We start from the raw sequence: 24290 nt of genomic DNA on the forward strand, positions 1-24290 counted from the left end.
GGCTGTTCTCTGTGGCCTCACTCTTCCCAACCTTCTCCATTATGGAAGCCTCAAATGGCAGCCCTCGCCCTCCACAGTGCTCCAGATGAGGGTTCCTGGAAGGCAGGCCTCAGGTATCCCCACTTTTCCTAGACCAGCCACGCTCCCATCTGTTCTCCTTGGAAAATGAGGGGAAGTCCCACGTGGTTCTCGGGGTCTTATCCTGCCCCTGTCCCCGCACCACCACCGTCTCCCTGGCTGGTTTCAGGGGGAGATCTCCTCTTAGGCTCGGTGGGCCTCTGCCGCCGCCCTTGTCAAATCACAAGAACAGAGCCCAGGCCAGGTCATGTAAGCCATTTATTGGTTTGTTTTAAAAATATGTATCTTATTTATACACAGAGTTTGGTGAGAAGTGCTCAGTTAGCTCAGACAACAGCTGGCACTTGATGCTCCCTCCTTTTTCTACCCTCTTCCCTCTTACTGGTCATCGTGCCATTCTGGGAAAAAGAAAATGAGAGCCACGCTAAAAGCTAAGGAGTCAGGCCTAGCTTATCCAGCCTCAGCCACAGCCCTGGGCACCTGTGTCAGGGCCCCCAGGCCTTACACACACACACACACACACCCACACACACTCGAAACCATAGCCCCCTTCCGGCCACCTGGGCAGCCAGCAGGCCTGCACTCCCAAACCGTGTTCCCGCCCCTGCAGTGGGCGCCGAGTGCCAGGGAGGGGCACACACCGCTCCGAGCCTTGAGAGCAAAGCACAAAGAGCTACAAAAATAAGATTTCCACTCGGAGAAGTGTGTCTGGTATGGTCAAAACCACATCCCGCACTGGACTCAGGGGAAACACGGGAGAAGAGAGATCACTGGGGTGGGTGGGGGGACGGGGGCTAGGGTAGCCACCAAGGGAACTCGGGGCAACAGAAAGAAACGTAATACTTGACTAGCCAGCAATGCCCCCTCGGCACTGCCACGAGCTCATGAACATCCAGCCCTCTGACAGCTCGGCGAGGTAGGTGAGGAGCAGCGTTTCCAGCTTCCGGGGCTGCCCAGAGGTGGGTGTCGGCTCTGCTGGAGAGCTGGGATGGGCGGGCAGCTGAGCCCCTGCCTGCTCAGTCTCCACCAGCCAACACTGTCACTCTCAGGGAGACAGGTCTCTGCATTTAAAGATTTGCATATGCTAAATAGGATTGTCAGCAGCTCAAGAAGCCCTGGGGGTAACTGGACTAGAAAAAGTATTTTTCCCTGAAAAGGCCTTCTCCCGAGACCTGTGGAGGGCCTGGACCCTGCCCCAGGTTGCCTGTGGCTGGTGCCTCCGGGACCCCAGGCTGAGCCCAGAGGGGCTGCTCCGGGGCCACATGGCTCCCTTTCCCAAGGTTGCCCACAGTCCATTCCCCTCCCAGGGCAGGGAAGTGTCTGACCCTCCCAAGGCTCCTTCCCGGTACAGGGCCCACGCTGCCCTCCCCACTCTGTCTGGAGAGTTGCTGGGCACCACACAGGAGTCCTCCCCCCCCACTCCCCCTCACCCCCCCCCCACACATGGTGAGAGGCAGAAAGGTCTGGAAAGAGAGCTCCGGTCATGACAACAGATTCCATTCTTCAGATGCGCTGGGGTCCCACGGTGGAGGGCTGTTCAGCTTCTTAGCCCTCGTGGCACGGGGCTCAGACTTCTCTCCCTGGCCTGTGCGGCGGGGTCTGCCGGGTTCAGGAGCAAGGACAAGCTGGGGGCCAGGCCAAGCTTGGGGCTGGTTTCCTCGTGCCCTTCCCTTTAATGTTAATACTCACACAGAAGGCCAGGTTCTCCTGGGAAGAAAAGGCAACGTCAGCGCCTAGGACCAGCCCTGGGACTCCGGTTACTCTCTTCTGGAAGCTTTGTATTTTTGTAGAAATGACCCCAGTATGGCCTGCATAAAAACACAGGGGGCAAACAGGACCCTGGGGACAAGGGAAGGCCAGAGTGAGCCCCCACTGACAAGAACCCTTCTGCCTGAGGCTCGGGTGAGGGGAGCTTGGGCTGCGTGTGGCCGGTGTCTGGCCTCTGTTTGGACTCTGTGCAGACACTGGGGGAGGAGTGGGGTTCAGCGCCTCCGGTGCCACAGCCCACGCAGCAGGGGAACCCCTTCCGGCCCCGGGGCTGTGAGGGCCTGTGGGAGCCACACTGGGTTGTACTTTTGCATTGAGAAGAAAGTTCCGGCAGCTTCACAGACACTCTCGTTGGGAGTTAAGAAAAGGCAGTGTGAACTGCTGCCGATGTCCATGGAAAAAACATTAGTTCTTCGCTCAAGTAAAAAAATATCAAATATAATAAATTTATGAAAGCCCATTCACAACATCTACAGTCTCAGTTTTGTGTTTCTTCTCAGCAACTGAGATGGTAGAGCTTTTCAGAGCCCCAGGATGTGGCCTGACTGGCCCCGGCCACCGGCGTGGGCAGGGCCTCCAGTGTCAGGCCACCCTGAATGGTCAGCTTGGCCACTTGCTTCTGGCTGTCAGCGTGGGCGCCACCGAACTCTGCCTTGTCGAGCCGTGGGGCCGAGGCTCATTGCTCACACCCCGAGCCCGAAGCAAGGAAGGCCCAGCAGATGCTGGCTTGTGGTCGCAGTCACGTGAGCTGCGAAGCAACAGGCTGCGCCCCCGGTGCATCCTGGACCGCTGGGTTGCCACTCACACGATGGACTCGCGGTCCCTGTCTGGGGATGGGGGGAAGTCCGCGAGATCCTCACTGCGGCTGTAGTCAGACACCCGCACCTGGGGGTTATCACTGGTGGCCCTGGTGACGCTGTCATAGGAGGGCGGGAAGGATGTGGAGGAGATGGAGGAGCTGGAGGGTGGGCCGAAGCGCTGGGAGAAGTTCTCGTTCATCATGTAGGCAATGAGGCCCTCTTGCTCAGGGGCATCCTCATCAGAGAGGCCGCTGCTGCCCGTCTGCTGGCGGAAGAGGAAGGAGGCGTGCTTCATGGAGCGCTGCAGCAGATGCCTCCGGAAGGCCCGCTGGATGATTGTGGCTGACACCTCTTCGTGCTTGCGCCGGAGTGTGGTGGTGATGGGCTCGTAGGAGATCTTGGACGGGTTAGCCGCCATGAACTTCTCCTCCATCTGGATCTTCAGGGCATCCATCTCCCCAGACTCACCCAGGACCCTCTTGGTGAAGGCAAAGAGGATGTCCATGCAGTGGATCCGGTCCCCGCTCACCATGGGCAGATCCATATTGATGAGGTTTATCTGGTTGGGCTTGGCGATGCGCAGCGGCTCAGACAGGGCATCGGCAAAGTCAGACAGGGCCGAATACTCGATGAACTGGGTGGCCTCTGGGTCGAACTTCTCCCAGATCTCATAGAACATGTCAAAGTCATCCTCACTCAGAGGCTCGGTGCTCTCCTCCGTGGCCACGCTGAAGTTCTCCAGGATGATAGCGATGTACATGTTGACCACAATGAGGAAGGAGATGATGATGTATGTGGTAAAGAAGAGGATGCCTACGGCCGGACTCCCACAGTTGCCCCGGGAGCCATTGCTGTTGGGCAGATTGGGGTCACAGTAAGGGGGTCCTGTGTTGAGGATAGGGCTGAGGAGGCCATCCCAGCCGGCTGACGTGGTGATCTGGAAGAGGCACAGCATGCTGTTGGCAAAGGTCTGGAAGTTGAACATGTCGTCAATGCCAGCCTCCCATTTGACATAAGCAAAGTTGGCCATGCCGAAGATGGAGTAGATGAACATGACGAGGAAGAGCAGCAGCCCTATGTTGAAGAGGGCAGGCAGGGACATCATGAGGGCAAAGAGCAGCGTGCGGATCCCCTTGGCCCCTCGGATCAGCCTGAGGATGCGACCGATTCGGGCCAGGCGGATGACTCGGAAGAGTGTTGGGGAGAAGAAGTACTTCTGGATGATGTCTGAGAGCACAGTACCTGTGGGAAACAACAGAGACCATGGCCACCTGTGCACCTCTGTCCTCCCTCTCGCCCTGTGTCACTGGATGGGTCTCAGTATGGCAAGGAGCTAAGGGGAGGAGGCCCCTTCAGGAGGACCAAGTTAATGGGGGCGTGCAAGGACCCAGCATCCTCCCATCTCTCTGGGGCTCCATTTCTCATTTATGATCCAGAAAGTGAGATGCACAGTACCCACACATTTTCCAAAGTGCCTTCCCAGATCTCTTGTCCCTTAGCCTTCTGAGAACACCTGCACAGTAAAGACATACTGGGCCCATCTTCTAGATCCTGGGTTCTGAGGCCTCAAGGTGGCCTAGCTTGGATCAGAACTCGGGCTTTTCAGCTCTTCATTACTCAAAGTGTGGTCCGAGGACCAGTAGCCCTCGGATCTCCTGGGCTGATTATCAGAACTGTGGATTCTCAGTTTCACCCGTAGTCCCACTGCATTTTAATAAGCTCAGATGATTCATGTGCTCATGGAAGGGCAAAAAGCACCAGCCTACAAGTCTGTGTTCTCCACTACGCCGTGCCTGTCGCAACTCAGCGTTTCTGCCATCGTTACTGTCATCCTCCCAGCCCTGCTAGCTTCTGGGGCTTCCCCTTGGTCTCTATTGACAACTCTGGGTTTGGAGTTTCAAGAAGCAGGCATATAAGTTATAGGAGAAAGAGTGAAAAAAACTCTTTGTATTGGCCCAAGTGACCTTTCTAGATTCCTCATGTAAGCATGTCACCAGCTGTCATGTGTCATGTTTACTGTCAATAAGCCACTGGCCTAGGCATTTTATATCCATCCATTTAGCCCTTCCGGTCACCCGAGGAGGTAAGAGGATACCATCGTCCTCATTTTCCAGAAGTGGGAACTGAGAAGTGAAGTAACTGACCTAAGCTGTCACCTCGTCAGTGAGATGCTGGGATTCGACTCAGACCCTGTGGCTCCAAGTGGAGCTGTTAGCCAAGTCCTTCCAGTATGGCCAGGCACCAGGACCCGTAGGTGCTTCTGAGGTACATGACACACTTTCTCCCAAAGCTCCCCACAACCACCCCTCATTGGCCCTTGCAGCTGCTGACATCCTGCATTCTCTAAAGCTTCTCTCCAGTCCCACCCGGCATGCTCACCCTCACCCCTGTCTGGGACCTCCCAGAGCATTTCCTGACCCTGCATCCAGCTTCTAACATCTCTCTGTCACCACAGCTAGCCCCTGCCTCAGCCCCCGCGTTTTCCTCTGAGGTCACCAAAGGCATGGGCTGTATGTACATGGGCGGCAGAAAGAGGAAAAGTCAGCCACTCCATGGCAGAGTTTCATGGCGGAGGGGTCAAGAGTTTGGGCTCTGAGCACAGGCAACAAAAAGGAAAAATAACCTTGATGAACTGGGACTTAATCAAAACAAAAATTCTGTGCTTCAAGAAACCACCACCAAGAAAGTGACATGACAACCCACAGAATGGGAAAGAATATTTGCAAATTGTGTATTAGATAAGGGACTGGTGTCCAGAATATATAAAGAACTCTTACAATTCAACAATAAAAATGTAAGTAAGCTGATTAAAAAAATAAGCAAAGGATTTGAATAGACCTGTCTCTAAAACATTTCTTCTGTTATAGACCAAGACACACCACAGGAAGTCATCAATCAGCACATGAAAAGATGCTCAGTATCGTTAGTCATTAAGGAAATGCACACCAAAACCTCAATGAGATGATCATGTCATATCTGCCAGCGTGGCTGTGGTAAGAAATTATAGACAGTAACAAGTGTTGGTGGGGATGTGGAGTCACTGGAACCCTTCTACATTGAGGGTGGGAATGTAGAGCGGGGCACCTGCCTTTGAAAACAGTTTGGCAGTCCTTCAAAATCTTAGATGAGTGGTTTCAGGGGCTGGGGAGAGGGAAAATGGGAAGTGACTGCTAAAAGGGTGCAGAGTCTCTGTTGGAGGCAAGGGAAATATTCTAAGATGAGATGTAGCGGTGATGGTCACACAACTCTGTGAGTATACTAACAACTACTAAATCATAAACTTAAAAAGGTAAATCTTAAGGTATGTGAACTGTATCTCAATAAAGTTACTATTTAAAAAGGGGGGGCACTTGAATGGCTCAGTTGGCTAAGCGTCCGACTCTTGATTTTGGCTCAGGTCACGGTCTCAGAGTGGTGAGATGGAACCTCGTGTTGGGCTCTGCGCTGAGTGGTGAGTCTGTTTCAGATTCTCTCTCCCCTCTCTCTGCCCCTCCCACCTCCCTGCTCTCTCATTCACTCAATAAATAAATACATAAATAACAAAAATAAAAGAGGATTTGAACCCTGAGGTCAACAGACATGGACGTGTGTTATGGTTTGAATGGTTGACTCTCCTACCAAATTCGTATGTTGAAATTCCAACTCCCAAAGATGATGGTATTAGGAGGTGAGACCTTTGGGAGGTGCTGTGGTAATGAGGTTGGGGCCCTCATGAGTGGGATCAGTGCCTTATAAAAGAGACCCCAGAGAGCTCCCTTGCCCCTTCTACTTTGTGAGGACATAGTCAAGAGGGTGCTGGTTATGAACCAGGGGAAGGACACTCACAAGGAGACATGACCACACTGGTGCCTTAATCTTGGACCTTCAGCACCCAGAACTGTGAGAAAGGAATTTCTGGTGTTTATGAGTTACCCAGTCTGGTGTTTGGTTATAGCAGCCTGAACAGATGGAATGTGAATCCTATCTCTTCTGTTCCTAGTTGGATGATCTCCTTGCCTCAAGGTAGACTTTGTAAGTTCAATTGCACAAGGTGGGTGATGTCTGAAAGAGTCTGGCACACATCTTCGTGGCTAAACTCTAGAATTTTCCATTTCCAGGCATCAGTTCTACCCTAGAGTGCTACCTGTTCCCATCCCTGGAGACTCATCTCACCCTAGGAAAGTCTCTTCTTCCTTTCACCTTTCCCTTGGGAGGGCCGGGAAGCCTGTCCAGCTCCAACTACCTTTCCGAGATTCATCCTTGAAGCTCTCACAGAGCATCCCATGGGGCTGCTCTGCCAGGATGGCCCCCCTGGCCTGAGTGGGCCTTCCCAGACAAGTTCTCTGTGGAGGTGAGTGTGCGTGTGTGTGTGTGACAGGGAGAGGTGTGGAATGCAGCGGAAACAACAAAGGAGTCTAGTACACTTGGCATTAAGTACAGACACAGCACAGGAGGAAAGGCCTGCATACCCACCCACTATGGAGAGGATGACAACCACGAAGTCAAAGATGTTCCAGCTGTTGGTGAAGTAATAGTGACGGAGGGCAGCCATCTTGATGATACACTCGCCTGTGAAGATGGCTACAAAGAGCAGGTTGATCTTGGCTAAGATGTTGACTTTCTCGGGGCTCTGGTCATCTGTCTCCACCATCATGGTCACCATGTTCAAGCAGATGAGAAACATGATGGTGACATCGAAGGCCTGCTTAGTCACAATGTCGAACAGGAAGCCCTGGTACTTGTTCTGGAAGGAGGGGCAAAGGATGGGTTCAGCTGGGACCTCAGATAGGCCTATTGATGCCCCTCAGCCCAGACCATCCACTCTGCCTCTCCACCCTCTGGTGAGACCGTTAGGGTGAGAGGAGGTCACGAGGCTGAAACAGCCTGGCTCTCCTGCTTCTAGGCCCAGCTCTCGGGCTCTCTCTTCCCTGAAGTCTTTTCTGAACCTTCAGGAAAGATTTCTCCTATCGGGACCTTCCCTAACACATCATCGTTCACTGTGCTTCTCTTTTTTGCACCCACGCACCCACTGTCTGATGGCTCAAGGTCAAATTTAAAGTTCAAGCCTAGTAATTGGTCCTCAGGTTAACAAATTTTCTCCATCCTTTATGAAATTGATTCTGTTTATTCAATTAACTATATTTAAGTGTCTTTAATCGTTAGCCACCTCAGATTATCTGGGGAAAGAGAGAAAACTATAACACACACACACACACACACACACACAACTAACATAAACCAAAGCATGGTGAAAAGCTAGGAATTAGATAAAATTGATGAACTGGATTAAAAACCTGGTACAGTCACTTCCTAGCTAGTGATTTGGGTTATGTCACCTAATTACTTTGAGTACTGATCCCCTACCCCCCACTTTTTTGAAGAATGGCTTGGTCAGGCAAGGGAGTCAGTCTCACAGGGGACTGAGTGTCCCTCCTGGCACCACCTGCCAGGGGACTCAGGCTGAGTCCGTCCCCTGAAGGAAGAGGCTGTGAATGGGGGTGGGTAGACAGAGGCTGCCTTGCTCTCACACTCTGGCAGGGGAAGAGGGCGCACTCAGAGGAGAAGGACTCCCATGGGAGGGGGCCCTCCTGGTTGGAACAGCTGCCCATGCCTTCCTCACTTCCTTCAGGAGTCTGAGATGCCTGACAGAGCCCCTCCGTCCCTGCACTGACCCACTGACCGATGGCCCTGGTTGATTTTTTTGGGGGGGGGGATTAAATTTTGAAGCAGTTTCATGTTCTTTCATTCTTTTACATTAAATACCATCAGATTAAAAATGCCCAAATAAAAATGTTCATATTAAAATATCACATATCATATTTTAAAGAGTATTGATTTTTCACAGCCCTGTTTTCAACACTTCCTCAGTCTCTGAATAGATCAAATGCATGATAAGTCTTCTTTGTGGTCTTCCTGGCACTTTTTCTAGCCTTTTGGGTCCAAACCCCACTCCTGACATCGGCAAACTGTTTGTGGTACTATAGAGAAAGGATTAAACAAGATGTCAAATCCTGTGTTATTTTCCTTAATACATTCTTGGAGCAACTTTCCCAAACTTTTCAGATTTCCATTTTCTGTAGTGTAAAACTGCTTCCAGTGATATCATCCTATAAAAACTCTATTGATTAATGAATTTGAAAGGTACATATTTAAGAATTTTTACTATTAAGGAAATACACAAATCTGAGTGGACAGTTTGGGCAAGCTCACTTAGGCTTTCATTGGAAAATTCAGTAGTCCTGGGGTTTGGGGTTTCCCAGGCCCCCCCAGCCCAACTCTCCACTCTTGCTGAATCAGAAGCTGGCTCACCAGGGGCCTCGGAATGGGCTTCTGGGGTTTCTTGGAGCCCAGCTTCTTCATGGCGTTGTAGTACTTCTTCTGCTCCTCGGTCATGAAGATGTCCTGGCCCCCTAAGTGCAGAGAGACAGCACCAGACTCATTTTGGGGTTCTGAGGGGCTCTGGCATGGGGCATATAGGGATCTTGCCTCCTTGATTTGGGTGCCTTGGCCAGCCTCCTCCTCACTTCTTCTCCTGGTGGAAAGGAGTATGTCCCTATCCTGCACCAGAGAGTCCTCCCCAAATCTGCTTTTGCAGGGTCCCTGTCTCCCTTTACTCTGAGGCCTCTCTGGCTTTGGGAGGTGCAAATCCAGTCCCCATCCCCCACCCTCTCCTCTGTTCAGCTCAGCCACCCTGGACGTTCTCTCTGCCTAGCTGGTAGCGCTGAAGAGACCCCAGGCCACTGTTTCAATTTTGGACTGGGTGAGTAGTCCCATCCCTCAGCCCAGCTCCTCTCAGGAGCCTCCCGGGTCAGGTAGGCTAGGGCAGGCATGGCATTCCTCCTTTCACTCTTACGGGTTGGGGGGCTGTTATGTCAAGGACACATCCCTCTCCCACCCACTCCAGCAGCATAGGAGGAAGACCGGTTGTCCCCAGCAGGAAGGCAGAATGGGGCCAGGGCCAGAATGGCTCCTCAGTCCCCTGGTACCCAGCCCTCCCCTGCTGGCCCACGGGGAGCAGGTGCTCTACGTATCTTTTTCTTCTGTTGGTTGAAGTTGTCGATGATGACACCGATGAAAAGGTTCAGGGTGAAGAAAGACCCGAAGATAATGAAGATGACGAAGTAGATGTACATGTAGAGGTTGTATTCCCACTGCGGCTGCTCTTCATACTGAGGGGGAGAAGCCAGACACAGGAGTCAGGCTGGCAGGAATGGGGCAGGGCTGCCTGGGAGAGAGGGTATGTCCGGAGCGAGGGCACCAGCCCAGGGCTGCGTGTCTGTGTCTGTGTATGCAGAGCGGGCCAGGGCGGGCAGGGCCAGAGTTCAGAAGAGTGATGGCTGGGGGCTGACACTGTGATGGGCTAGGGTATAAGGACACAGAAGAAACTTGATCTGCGTCTTTATTCCTTCCACCCGGTCTCTTCTTGGGTAAGACCAAGATTCACGTAAATTACAGTGAAGTTAATTGGAAAGATATTTGAGGATTTGGGGTTCCTTGGGAGATCATGCAACTTTGCCCCAGGGCCTGGCCTGGGCCTTCCAGGGCCTTCTCAACTGCAGGTTGACACAAGACACTGGTCCTTATGGGGTGGGCTGTTGGGTGTGGGCACTGAGGCGCTAGAGGCCAAGCGTTCTGGAGCCTCAGTTGCCTGACTTGGTGGGAGAGGCCAGCATGGTTACCTACCCCTCTGGAGTCCACAGCTGCATACATAATGTCCATCCAGCCTTTAAATGTTGCCTGGAAGGAAAAGACAAGAGTAAGAATCAGTGAACTTGCATCTATTGAGCTATGAGGGGCTCTTGTCCGGACAGATGAGGTCAGGCAACAGCTTCCTACGAGAAGCAAGCATCGTGCCCTGGTCCTTTGGCCAGGTCCACACATGGCTATGTGGTCAGGAAAAGGCCTTGTTCAGGGCTGGAGGCGGAGGGGAGGCTGGCTGAGCTCATACCGTAAGGAGGCTGTGGAGTGGGTTAAGAAGTTTCTTGAAGTTGGCTAGGAGATTGAGAAGGCCTGAAGGAGGTCTGCCTATCAGATCTACCTTCATTCCAGATTCTAAAACGATGCAGTCCTACAGCAGATGTCAGCGACAGAGCGGTAGATCCCTGTCCCGACCTGGTCCCCTCTGTCGTGCACCTCAGAGCAGCCTGTGGCTTCTGCTCTGTGGCCTCTCAGGATGGCCCTGAAGCATGCCCACCTCCCCTCATACTTAAGGGGGGTCCTTTTGCCAGTGGTGTGTTGGTAAGTGGCTAACAAATGGTTTTCCAGAAGAGAACAAAGCCCTGATTGTTGTGTTTGCCAGTTTTTCTGGGTAAACACTTCCGCCATGGTCAGTTTCAAGTTACCAACAGGCTGTTACTGAACACAGATGTGGGAAGAGACACATAGGAGTGGGGCTTTGTGGTCTCCACTGTATGGTTACAGCACATATGATCAACCTCAGGGGCATACATGATAATAGGTGGTAATAGTGAATTTTGTTTTAAATTTTATTTTTTAAAGTAATCTCTACACCCAACATGGGGCTTGAACCTACCATCCTGAGGTCAATAGTGGCATGCTCCTCTGACTGAGCTGGCCAGCCACCCTGTGATTTTGTTTTAATATCACTTAATGAATTATAAGTTTATAACATCTGATTTTTAACCATGGCTTGCAAAATATCTGAAAATGCAACAATCAGCTCCCATGAGCCCACACAAGACTGCTGCCCCAAGGCAGCAGAGGAGGCGGCCAGATGCCACAGGGTTCTGGTGTTGGCTGCGCCATCCGCCCCAGCCTGGGCTGCTATGAAGATTGTGGAAGAACTTGAGAGACATGCTTGGTGGTGAGGCTGACTATCCAGGGGGTCTCACCTTTGTCCTCGGCAAAAGCCAATCCTGCCCCAAGCCTCCTTTCAGGGTACAACTGTCCATACAAACTTTCATGTCTGAGAGTTCTTCGGACACAGGCAGGGCAGATGGGGAAACTGAGGCTGCCCCAGAGCAGGCAAGCTACTTCAGCTCCCCGTGCCAGGAAGCCCTGTCTGGTGCAGAGAGGGCTGGGTATGCTCTGGAAACCAGCTGCTGGAGAGCACCCAAGGTGACGAGATGCTTGTGACTGCTTTTCTGGCCACTATGTCGTTCTGTTGGAATGGCCTTTCCTTCCAAGTGCTGACCTTTAGAGGGAAGTCTCTGGGACAGAAGGCTCTCTGGATTTGGCTCTAATCTTGCCCTCTAGGAGGTATTTCAGGGAGTCTTTGGAAAAAGCTACCCCTGGGATTGAAGGGAGAGCTGGAGGAGCGAGTAGATGTGCATTAAATTTTCAGATGAGAGCCCACTGAGTGCTCCTCTGCTTTGGGGACTAGAAACAGGTCTCTGGGCTTAAGACTGGGGTAGCAAGTGAAGCAAGTTATGGTTCTCTGTGTTAAGACTCTGTCTGCTGTCAAGGCTACAGAGTCTTGACAGAGTTGTATGGGTACAACTGCCCATACAAACTTTCATGTCTGAGAGTTCTTCGGACACAGGCAGGGCAGATGGGGAAACTGAGGCTGCCCCAGAGCAGGCAAGCTACTTCAGCTCCCCGTGCCAGGAAGCCCTGTCTGGTGCAGAGAGGGCTGGGTATGCTCTGGAAACCAGCTGCTGGAGAGCACCCAAGGTGACGAGATGCTTGTCATCTCGTAACAGAAGGCTGGAGTCACTGTGTGGCTAATAGTTCAGTCTCTGTGTGTCTCTGGTCTTTGATTTTTAACCTGTGTCATCACACTGCCAAATTGGTAGCGTGAGGCTGTCAACTTGGCCACTGGCTGGGGAGCTGGGTCTGCCTCAGTGCTGAACCCCCATGCCATGCTTCTTAGAGAATGTGGCACCTGTTCTAGAATGGAAAATCCAGGGACTTGCCAAGGAGCCAAAAAGTCCTAGAGTTTCCTTAGCTTCCTTTGGGCAGAGTGACCCTATTGTGAGGACCCAGAGGGGACCCACTGTCCCCCTCCTGCCCACACTGTGGGTGAAGGAGCCTGTTGCTGGACAGCCAGTGGGAGGAAGGAAGTCTCTCCCCTCCAGGACTTACCACCTGCAGAAGGGCCAGGTACCCGGCCCCCACGTTGTCAAAGTTGACTTTCACCTTGGTCCAGTACAGTTCACCAGTCACGTTGAAAGACTCACAGTCGCTCTTGTTGTTCACAATGGTGTAGTTCAAAGGTAGGTCTCCCTCAGTCTGGTTGATGCATCTCCCAAACTTCCCCGCGAAGAGGTTCACGCCCATGATGCTGAAGATGAGCCAGAAGATGAGGCAGACGAGGAGGACATTCATGATGGATGGGATGGCGCCCACCAGGGCATTGACCACGACCTCAAGTGGACAGAGAAGAGGCTCTGTTCCTGGGAGTGCCCAGAGCATATGCCCTTTTCAAGATGCGCCTACCTATGCCCCTACTTCCCCCACTTAACTCCACCCTGCGTGGAAGCCCTGATGGGGAATAAAAGGAGAGATGATGGGGGGTTGGGGGGGGTAGAGAACACACACACACTTTTTGTTGTTTTTGCACACTAATGTCTGCTGCAACTCCGGAAACTCTGCCTTTCCCTTCTGGTCCTCCTGCCCTGAATTCATGACCTTCACACTGAATTTTCAACAGGGTCTCTCTAGTTAAGTATGCCAGCAGTTTGATGGGAAAGGGCCTCCAGAGACACAACTTTGAGCTAAGTTTCTGGTTTATTTTAAGGTTGCTGTTACTAGGAAGGATGGGTGTTCTCCATAAAGGATGCCCCGGGGACCTCTGTGAGGCATGTCTGGTAGGGGCATTGGCAGTTCTCCAACACTGTGGTGAGAGCCCAGCTGAGAGGGCGGAGGTGGTGGTGGTCTGGTGTGGGCCCTCCCTGGGCCTCTGCCTTCCCGTGAGCAGCTCTCTGACCCCGTGGAGCCCTGGTGTTGGTCTTGTCATCGAAATTCAGAGCAACCCAGGGAGGCTTCCTTGGCAAAGGCATACAGTGGGCTCTGCTCCCCTGAGGGCCAAGTGTCCAACCATCCTGGAGCCAGGAAGGTGTTTGACTGGAAGTGACGCTGGTGTGGGGCCATATGGTGAGCATGGGGCTGGGACGGGTGATGCGGACACGTGCAGGTGAGGAGGGTTCCCTTGTCCCCAGCAGGCATGATGAACAGGGTGGAAACCATGGAGGTGGCTCATGGCCGACAGCCCCAGCAGAGGCACTCAAGGCTACTCCCATCTCCTCCACAGCCCTTGGGAATCAAATGCCCTTAATCCCAAGAGACATTGAACTTGGGGTGGGATGATTCACTTGTGAATGCTTTCGCACCAGGAATAAGTGACCTGTTTCCCTCATAGGGGTGTGGGCAAAGTTTGAAACCATCAACAAAATGGGGGCTGTGGGATGGAGCCTGCTGGGTCAGCAAGAGACACAGAGGTGTGGCTGATGAAGCCGCAGCAGAACTGCGCAGGTTTTGTAAAAAAACAAAAAACACATGTGCACACAAATGCACACACATGTTTGTTTTCTTGCTATGTATTATGGGGTAATGTTTTTTCTTGGTGAGGTTTTTATTTAATTTTATTTTTAAAAGATTTTATTTATTTACTTGACACAGAGAGAGAGAGAGAGAGCACAGCAAGGGGGAGTGGGAGAGGGTGAGGGCGAGGCAGGCTCTCTGCTGAGCAGGGTGCCTATGTGGGGCTTGATCCCAGGACCCTGGGATCATGACCTGAGCTGAAGGCAGAGGTTTAACCAACTGAGCCACCCAGGCGCCTTGGTGGGGCCTTTAAAGTTGTCTTATATGCACATATTCTTTGGTGAAATTTGATGACTTAAAAAATGCATAGGGCTCTGCACTTAGAGATCAGTGTGAAAGAGTTTGCTAAGTAAATGCCAACCGCTGTGTGATGGTGAGGGTAGAGCCGCTCCCTCCTTGTTTCCTTCACCTTGACTGGCACAGCCGTGCTGCCCATGGCAGACCAAGAAGACAGCCTGTGTCTGCCAGGAGGAGGGCACACAGGCGGGCCCGTGGAGGCAGAGCACACACACAGATGGCCCCCCGCCCCAGAGCGGAAGCAGGAGGTGGCAGGCCTAGGGGGAGGGGTCTCACCGCTCTCCACCCTTTGGGTGCCTGTGAGCCCAGCAGCACTCCTCCTAGAGATTTGGCACCCTGCCCCTACAGGCTGGGGGGCCACAGTCCCAGCTTTGGGCTGGGCTTCTCGGTCAGCCAGTGGACCTGGGTTGTCTCAGTGGAGTCACCTCCCACTGCCCTGGCAGGAAGGCAGTCACCCTCCCTTACCCTCATGCCCTCAAACCGTGACAGGGCTCGCAGGGGTCGGAGCGCACGCAAGGTCCGCAGCGATTTGATGGGGCCCATCTCGGCAAAGCCCAGGGTGTTGGCTACCAGGCTGATCAGGGAGACCTGTGGGAGGTAAGGTGGGCATGAATGCCGTGGGGACAGCTCTAGAGACGGGTGGTGGGTCTCCCAGCCCACCTAAAGCAAGGCCAGTGTGAAGAGCCAGCAGGCTTTCCCCATGTCTAGTCTGTGCTATTTCCAGTGGCATCATCTTTGTGGCCGCCACGCACTGGGCTGGCCTTCCTGGGCCAAGGAGCCTGGGGGTGAGACTAGTGTGTCCCAGCTTTCAGATCTTTGCTGAGAGCGAGCTTGCTCTGTGCACTCACTAACCCGTGGACTTGGGATGCATTCTTCCTGTTCTATGGATAGAAACCTGAATTCCCAAGCCAGCCACTGCACGGAGGAGCTGGCACACAAAGCCTGGGCTTTTGGTCCCCACCGACCCTCCTTCGAGTCAGATTCTTGGGCCTCCCCAGCCTTTCCCCAAAGAAGTCTCTTCTTGGTAAGGAAGGATGGGCCTCGGCTGACTGTGAGTGGACAGACAATCCTGGGGCTCTCCCCCAAAGCCGGACTTTGCAACATCAGACATCTTGGAAGGTGGGACACGCGAGCAGGGACTCTGCGGCCCAGCGACCAGCTCTGGCCAGTCTGTCCCCTCGTTCCCAGCAGTTTGCCCCCATTGTCTGTGCCCCTGAAGCTTGTGCACCTGCCCCACACAGAGCCCTTCCGTCTCAGCTGAGGGCCACTCCATCCTTCCAGCTGCTCCGGCCACAAGCCTTGGCGTTATCCCTGCCTCCTCTCTGTCTCTCACACCCTCCGCCCACCCCGGCAGGATTTCCTGTTGGCTCTGCCTTCAAAATACATCAGAAGTCCAAATACTTCTCACCACTGCCACTGCCACCATCCTGGCCAGGCCACTGTCCTCTCTCCCCTGGACAGCCGCCACGGCCTCCTGACTCTTATGCCTGCCACTGTGGGTGCCCCACCCCCACCCCCTGGACTCCTCCAGTAAGAGGAGTCACCTCATGCCACTCTCATGCTTGGAGTGTCGCAGTGCCTTCCCACTTCATTCTAAATAAAAGTCCATGGTTTTCTATGGTGGCGCCCTGCTCTGCCCCTTGCCATTCCACCTCATCTGCTGCTCTTCCTTTCCCCACTGACTCTGCTCCAGCCACTTGGCCTCCTTGCAGTTCCTCAAGTATGCCAGGCATGCCCCACCACAGGACCTTTGCACTGCTGTTCCAATCTCTGTGTGGAAGGTTCTGCCTGGCTAACCCCAGCTTCCTTCACATTTGCTCCAGTGTCATCTCAGTGAACCCAACCTGGTCAGCCTATTTAAAGTTGTCATCTATACCCTCCCCTTGCTGGCGTCCTGGCCCTCTTAATCCCCTTTCGTTCTCCGCATCTTATTTCTCCCTGGTACACGTCAGCTTCTGAGTGTAAAGCTGGCTTACTGGGTACGTTTATTGTTTGTGGTTGCCTTCCTCTATGTAAGCAGAGGTTTTAGTCTATTTTGGTCCCCGAGATCCCCAGCACTTACGATAGTAGATACCCAATAATATTTATTGAAAAAAAAAAAAAAAAGCAGGGATTGATTCTGGAAATAGCCTTTTCCAGACCCTGGGGCCTGAAGATGGCATTTCCCGTGAAGTGAGGGGGCAGCACGGCCCTCATCAGGAAAGCTGGATTCCAGCCTCCACTTCCTTCTCCTTGACCTTGGGCAAGGCCCCTCTCTGCTGAGAGCTTCAGTTTCCTTGTCCACAGCTCACTCTCCAGTTCTGGGACTGGACGGGAAGCACTGGACAATCCCTTTTGCCCAGCCTCAGTCCTGAGTTCCTCAAGGGGGTGTCTTGGGGGGCTTTCCCAGAGTCCTTGCAAACTGTCCCCTGCCTTCCCTGAGGAGAGTCGTTCAGCAGGCCCCACTTCCCAAGAAGCTGCTGGGTGAGGAGCCTCAGGGCAGAGCTGCCAGGATCCCGGGCCCTCTTACAGCCCCAGGGCAGGAGGCTTCTGGGTCCTCTCCTTCCTCTCAGGGAGGCTCTGAGGACCCCAGGCTAGAAGGGCAGCTAGACTTCCCTCCTGCTCTCTCTGTCCTCCTAGAACCCCTCCCCCCAACATTAGCATCCTCTCAGTCACTGGGGTGATACAAAGAGGCTTGAACCAGAAGCCCAAGGATCTGGATCTGTGTCTCTACACACTAGCCCAAGGAGCCTCTCCTGCTATGGCCACCCATGGGCTGACCTCCCACCTGGGCTGAACCCCTCCTCCCTTTAGCCTCTGAGTGGGATGTGGGGGCTGAACAGACGCTTGGGCCTCTTGTGCAACCATGGGAAGGACAGCCCCTGCTGGTGGGCAGAGCCTGAGGCCAAGCCCGTGTGCCCTCTGGAAAGCCTTCTGGGTCTGCAGATGCTGACCCACGTTCCATTCCACAGGACCCTCCACCACCAGACGGTGAGCCTCACCGGAGCCCTCCATCTCTGCCTGTTCCCTCTGCCCTCAGGCCACTCCACACTCGGGTCTCATTTTCCCCTCCGGTTATTCTCCCACTCACCTGTGCTCAGGAGCCCCGTGGGGCCCTGCGCTCACCCTGCTTGGTACCCAGCAGTGTCCTGGGGCCTGGGTGGCTGTGGGGCAGAGGCCTCCCATTCTATCTGCCAACTGGGTGCTCAGAGGAAATGCCACCTCCTGTCCTAGACCCTCCCTGGACAGGCAGAAAAGCTGTGCCAGCTACCCAGTTGTCCAGGGCAGCAATCCAGAGCCCCTTAGTCACAGGTGACCACACCCCTCTCTCACCTTCCCCCAGCAGTACCTTCTCCCTGAGTCCAGAAGATCCTGCCCCTCCCTGCCCAGAATCCCTTCACCAGCCTTGTCCCCTCTGGCCTTTGGCTCCCTCTCTCCTCTGCACAGACAGTCTCCTACCATGTGGGGACACAGAGGTTCTTAACTGGCCACCTGTCTAGGGGGCCTGATAGACACTTCATGACACACATGGGCAGTGCTGGGATACAGGCTAGTCTGCTCCCTGACTTCTGGCCATCCTGAGGGGGCGGTGTGTGTGGCGGGGGAGGGGAGCACTCCTGCTTGGACTGCTCCTCACTTTCCCCTGTAGTGAGTCACGTCTCCCCAGAAGCCTAGGTCTCCCCCTGCTCCTCTGTCTCTCCAATTTGGGGTTCTGATGGCCACACCCAGGTTCCTATCCCTCCCAACCAGGGAACCTTATGGGCAGGTCCTGGGGCTCTCCTGTGACCTCAGATGGCAGCCTCCCTCCCCTCTGCATGCTCTGTGGCCCAGCTGAGTGCCTCACGTCAGCCTGCTGACTCCCACCTGCCCTGTCTCTCCTCCGTCCTCCCGTCCTCCCGTCCCTCTGCTTCAGCTCCTTCCTGCCCTGGCAGCCGGTCTCCCCACCCCTCTCCGTTTCTGGGCCGCACTCACATCCACAATGAGGAAGTCCAGCCAGCACCAGGCGTTGGTGAAGTACTTCTTAAAGCCATAGGCCACCCACTTGAGCAGCATCTCCAGCACAAAGACGTAGGTGAACATCTTGTCGGCATACTCGAGCAGAACCTTGATGGTCTTCCGCTCCTCCAGGTAGATGTCCTCAAAGGCCTACAGATCAGGCCAGACAAGGGGGACATGACGTTCCAACCACCACCCATCCCACCCTTCAGAGACTTCATCTCTAACAGGAGGTGCTGCCCAGGAGGGCAGGAGCAGACCCCCTTGTGGAGGGGCCCCTTAGAGGTCACACTGGACTAGAACAGCATTGCTCTCCTGGCTCATGAAATGATCTCACACGGTATGAGGACAACAAAGCACAGTGTGTGGTGAGAACGCTTCATGCTGGAGAGTGAGGCTCAGTTCTGAGCTAGTGCATCTCTCGAAAACGTGCTGATCTCCTGGGTTAACACGGAGGCTGTGTGTAGGAGCAGCTCAGGGCTTCCTGCTGCAAACCCCACCAACCCTCCTTTTGTTGCCATTTTGCTATGTGCTTGATGCAGCTACCTACTTTTCATAGGACACAACATTGGTGTCCAGTGATAACAATCATTAAAAGTCCCCTTTACAATGTGTTTATGGAAACACACAACAACCAGGGAGAGCTAATCGAAAGCAAAATCTCCAGTAAATGCTAGCAAAGACAGTTTGTCTTACTAGCATTACTAAGAACAAGACCAGGTATCCTGGGGAGCCCAAAGCTCCTGCAACCCTCAGAATCCAGGAGTCAAGAGTTTCTAAGATGCTGGCAGGTGTCTTTCTCCACCTCGTTTCTGCCTCAACCTGAATTCCTGAGCCAACGGAGGAACTTTGCCGGTTCCCAAGTGCCCTCTGGTACCTCCTATCCTGATCTGTACCTGGGCCTCTCAAGCCACCTCTCCCCCCACACAGTGTGCTTGGAGACTCCCTGTCTAGGTAACTGAACACGTCACCAGGGGCCCAGGGGAGTCACCTCTGCTTGTCACTATGGGCCTCCCTGCCAGCCTGCAGGGCCCGCATGAGCCAGTGGCCCAGGTGGTCCATGCCGTCAGCCCTGACGTGCACTACCCAGGGATATGTGTGGCTAATCAGTCAGTGTAGACAGCATGGCAGGATAATTCAGATTCCTAAAATGGACTCTGGGAGTTGTTCAAGACAAAAAGTAGGTGGGTTTTTTTTCCTCCTTATAAAAATGAGTGCACAAAAAATTAAATATAGACATTATAAAAAAGAACAGAGTGCAGCTCTGATTTCATGACATTATAGTAACCACTGCTAATAGTTAGGGCAAAACTCTTTCTGACACTATGTGTATATACAAGGACACAGTTTCCTAAGATAAACTATTTTGCTTTAAAGTTTTTTTTCCATTAAACAATCTTTTGAGTGTTTATTTACTCTCTAATGTGAACACATGTGATATGTAGTATTCTTTTAAAAGGCTGCCTAATATTTTATTTGCATATACCCTTGGGTTTTTAGCCCAAACTCCTATTAACGAACATTTCATTTGTTTCCGATTTCTCACTAGTAGAAACAACACTGCAGGGACGCCTGGGTGGCTCAGTTGGTTAAGCAGCTGCCTTGGGCTCAGGTCATGATCCCAGCGTCCTGGGATCGAGTCCCGCATCGGGCTCCTTGCTCCGCAGGGAGCCTGCTTCTCCCTCTGACTCTGCCTTCCACTCTATCTGCCTGTGCTCGCCCTGGCTCGCTCGCTCTCTGACAAATAAATAAATTAAAAAAAAAAAAAAAAAAGAAACAACACTGCAGTGAGCAGTGTGTCTGATTATCTGTTCGGGATAAATTTCTAGAACTGTGATGCTGGGTCAAGGGTGTAGTTTGGGTACAGATTGGGAATAGGATTTCCGGCTGGGGACACCGACAGACACTCCCTCCAGAGTGCACCAAGTTGGCTCTTTCCTCACCACTCCCCTGACTGTGGTGGGGTTTCTCCTTTGTCACTCTTCTCAGGCTAAAGAATGAAAGTTGTATTTTCTTACATTTTAATTATTTTATTGCTAGTAATGCTGACATCATTGCTTTGGATATCTGCAGTATCCCTTTTGCAAACTGCCTGTGTCTCTTCATCTAATTTTTTTTTTTTACATGAGTATCTGGTTTAATCAGAAATGTTAACAGTTTTATACACTCCATCCCAGTTGTGTGCCTTTAAATCTAGTTTACTTTTCCCACCGATTGATGAATGGACAAAGAAGATGTGGGATGTATGTGCAATGGAGTATTACTCAGTCATCAAAAAGAACAAAATCTTGCCATTTGCCACGATGTGGACAGAGCTAGAGAGTATTATGCTAAGTGAAATGTCAGTCAGAGAAAGATAAATACCATAAAATTTCACTCATTTGTGGAATTTAAGAAACAAAACAGATAAACATGGGGGGGGGAGAGGTAAACCAGGAAATGGGCTCTTTATGATAGAGAACTAACTGAGGGTTGATGGAGGGAGGTGGGCAGGGGATGGGCTTAATAGGTGAATGGGTATGAAGGTGGGGGTGTGTCAAGCACTGGGTGTTGTATGTAAGCGATGAATCACTAACGTCTACTCTGGAAACTAATATTACAGTGTGTATTAACTAACTGGAATTTAAACAAAAACTTGAGGGGCACCTGGGTGGCTCAGTGGGTTAAGCTCTGCCTTCGGCTCAGGTCATGATCTCAGGGTCCTGGAATAAAGCCCCACATCAGGCTCTCTGCTCAGTGGGGAGCCTGCTTCCCCCCTCTCTCTGCCTGCCTCTCTGCCTACTTGTGATCTCTCTCTGTCAAATAAATAAATAAAATCTTAAAATAAAATAAAAAATTGGAAAAGAAAACAAATTAAATAAATTCAACCTACTAAAAAAAATCTTGTTTACTTTTGTTTACCATACTGGATGTTCACACTTTATTTTCATTTGTTATTATATCATTTAATAGAATTACATCACTTATTATCATTTTCACCTAGTAAAACTTTCAGTGTCATGTTAAGAAAGCCCTTACCTAGTCTAAGGCTAGAGGGAAAAAATGACGCTTCTTTTCTTCTTTTTAGCCTTTTGAACTTTCATTATTTTATATCACAGTTTTAAAAATCCGATATATTTTGGTGAATAGCAAATATCCATTTTATTTTTTTTTCAGAGTAGCTTTCACCATTACAACACTTTATTAATGGATTAGAAGTCAACTTTACCATATAAAATACATTTTTATACTTACTTAAGCCCACTGGACCTCTCTGTGTGCTTTTATTGTGCTCTGTCTGTTCCTGAATTAGTATGAATTCTCCTGGCCGTTTTTAGTAATTTTCAAGATAAAATTAGCAATGTTTTGTCAAATTCCCTTTAAAAATGTTGCAATTTTATTGTTATTGCACTGAAATTATTAACTGCATTAGGACCTAATATGGAGTTCCCATACCCAAGACCAGAGTGTATTTATAGTATACTTATTGGTCTGTCTTCTTTTACAGTGCTTAGCAAAGTTTTAGAGTTTTCTGCATGTACCTCTTACAACATCTCATGTCATATTTATTCCTTGTTATTTTGTGCTTACAATTGCACTGGCTAGTACTTCAAGATTATTATTCAATAATGGAACTACAGCTAAAATGTAGTTAAAGCAACCTTTTCTTACTCATGACTTTCATAAAAATGTTTCAAGTGCTTTACTACTAATGATATAATAGAAGTTAATTTGAACAAATTTTTCACTAAGAAAATATATTTAATTTCTACTCTTACTGGAGTTTTAAAAATCAGGTATGCATTGAGATAATTATATTTTTAAATCTCTGTCCTATTCATATACATAGATATCCTAGTATGGCACTATTCTCCCATTTTAGAATATACCTGGTATGACTTATTTAATTTTTAAAGTATATTGCTGGTTCTTATCTGCATGTATTTCAGATATTTGCAACACTATTCATAAGTATGGTGTATGAAAACTAATCCATGGTTTTCCCGTTGTTATACCTGAGGTTTTAAAAAATCAGCATTATTTAGCTTGTATAAAAAGGATGTGCAGACTTTCCATCTTTCCTCATACACTACAACATTTTAAACAGGACTGGAATTATTTTCTTCCTTGGGAATGCAAAAGAACCCATCCTTGGAGATGTGAGAGATCAGAATTAGCTACTGGTGTATCTATTTTATTAACTTTTCAAGGCATCAGCTTTGGAATTTCATATCAGTTTTATTATTTATTTTTAATTGGTTAACTTGTTTTTTAAATTTTATTATTTTCTTATTGTCCTTAAGAATATTTTGTTGCTACATCTGTAATTTCTTGAGTTAAATAATTAATTTGCATTCTTTCTATTTATTAATAAAAGTGTTTAAGTCTATGAATTCTCCTCCTTCCCCCTGTCCCCCCCAGGTAGGCTCCATATCCAGTGTGGAACCCAACATGGCACCTGAACTCATGACCCTGAGATCAAGACTTGAGTTGAGATCAAGAAAGGGATGTTTAACTGACTGAGCCACCCAGGCGCCCCTATGTATTTTCCCCTTATTACAGCTTTGGCTGCATTCTACACGCGGTGCTTTCAATATTATTATTTTCTAGTTTTTTATTCCCCAGCCAGTTTTTTTTTCTCTACTTCTAATTTTCCTTTCTTATTTTTCTAGATCTTAAGTGGACAGAACTGGTTGAATCATAATCTTTGACTTACAAACACTGTCATCTTTGGCCCATGAGTAGCCTTTGTATTTTATTTATTTGCTTACTTTTTAATATAACGAGCACCCATGAATGTACCATCCAACTATTTTCTGTTTGATCCACAGTTTAAGAATGACTTTTACAATTCTAAGGATTGTTTTTATTGTTGTTTTTTAGTCTTTCTATTTTTGCTACATCTAGCAGTTTCCTTATCTGTAAGACAGACTTAATAACAGACTCATTTCTTAGAGTTATTATGAGAATCAAATGGATTAATCTTTGTAAAATGCTTATGACAGGATCTGGCACATAGTGGGTGCTATTTAAATGTTATTGTTTTTATTATTAGGCTAGATCAACCTTGTTAACTACATATATACATAATTTAGTTCTCTCATAGTCTTGTTCTTTTTATGTGATTTGTCAGGAACTAGTAAAAGTGTGGTTAAATCTCCCTGTATTATTGCATCACTGCCACTTTTTTCTTTTTCTTTTTTTTTTCTAATAGTTCTTGTTTGATATAAGTGTTATGCAATCCCAAGCAAAAATATATTCATAATAGTTTATTTACTTTTAAAAATTTATTTATTTGAGAGAGTGAGCAAGAGCACAGAGGGAGAAGGAGAGGGAGAAGCAGACTCCTCTGCTGAGCGACGTAGGTGCCCCAGTAGTTTTATTTTTGTTATAGCTGTGACCTGCTTTGTTTTATCTCACATTTTTTACATTGAATTCAACCTTGCTTAGTATTAACAGACACAAACACTCTGATTTTTGTCATGATTGCATTTGCCTGATAAATCTTATTATTCTACTTTTACTATTTCTGAGTGACAGTGTTTTGGTTTGTCATTTAAGAGTACATAGGTGAAGTCTTTGTTTTTGTTTTTTAAATCCATTCAGATTCCTTTCCTTTTTTAAAAGATGAATTTTATCCAGTTATCATTATTATTAAAACGTATTTGCTTTTCCCTCTGCCACCATATTTTTTGTTTCCTGGTTTAATGTCGCCTTGTTCCTTCTTTTTTCTCCTATCTTCTGCTGTAAGAGCTCTGTTTTCTTTAAAAGAAAATTCCCTTCAACAATTTGGAAGGGATATATAGTTTGCTTTCTGTTAACCGAGTTTATAACTTTAAATAACACACTCAGACTTCTTTTTCTCAATATATCATCGACGTGTTTTTTTTTAAAGCCGTGCTTGGCTGTCTA

The 24290-nt window shown here is 49.9% G+C and overlaps 1 protein-coding gene across 5 annotated transcripts in view; it reads right to left on the minus strand.

Moving 5' to 3' along the window:
• Positions 1-323: 323 nt before the first annotated feature.
• Positions 324-24290, minus strand: part of SCN5A (sodium voltage-gated channel alpha subunit 5) — a 94829-nt gene continuing 70862 nt past the window's right edge. For 4 of the 5 annotated variants that reach the window (XM_004759336.3, XM_045089146.1, XM_045089147.1 and 1 more), the window contains 8 exons: positions 18375-18548; positions 14889-15011; positions 12669-12950; positions 10308-10361; positions 9656-9793; positions 8934-9038; positions 7098-7368; positions 324-3887 (listed from right to left, as the gene is read on the minus strand). In XM_004759336.3, the coding sequence (XP_004759393.1) occupies positions 2647-3887; positions 7098-7368; positions 8934-9038; positions 9656-9793; positions 10308-10361; positions 12669-12950; positions 14889-15011; positions 18375-18548 (2388 nt within the window). In that variant the 3' untranslated portion in view covers positions 324-2646. The remainder of the gene's footprint in view (positions 3888-7097; positions 7369-8933; positions 9039-9655; positions 9794-10307; positions 10362-12668; positions 12951-14888; positions 15012-18374; positions 18549-24290) is intronic. The other variant, XR_006609302.1, reaches the window with a different exon arrangement.

The sequence above is a fragment of the Mustela putorius genome, unplaced genomic scaffold (assembly GCF_011764305.1).
Source record: "Mustela putorius furo isolate JIRA1106 unplaced genomic scaffold, ASM1176430v1.1 tig00003834_pilon_pilon_pilon, whole genome shotgun sequence".
NCBI lineage: Eukaryota > Metazoa > Chordata > Mammalia > Carnivora > Mustelidae > Mustela > Mustela putorius.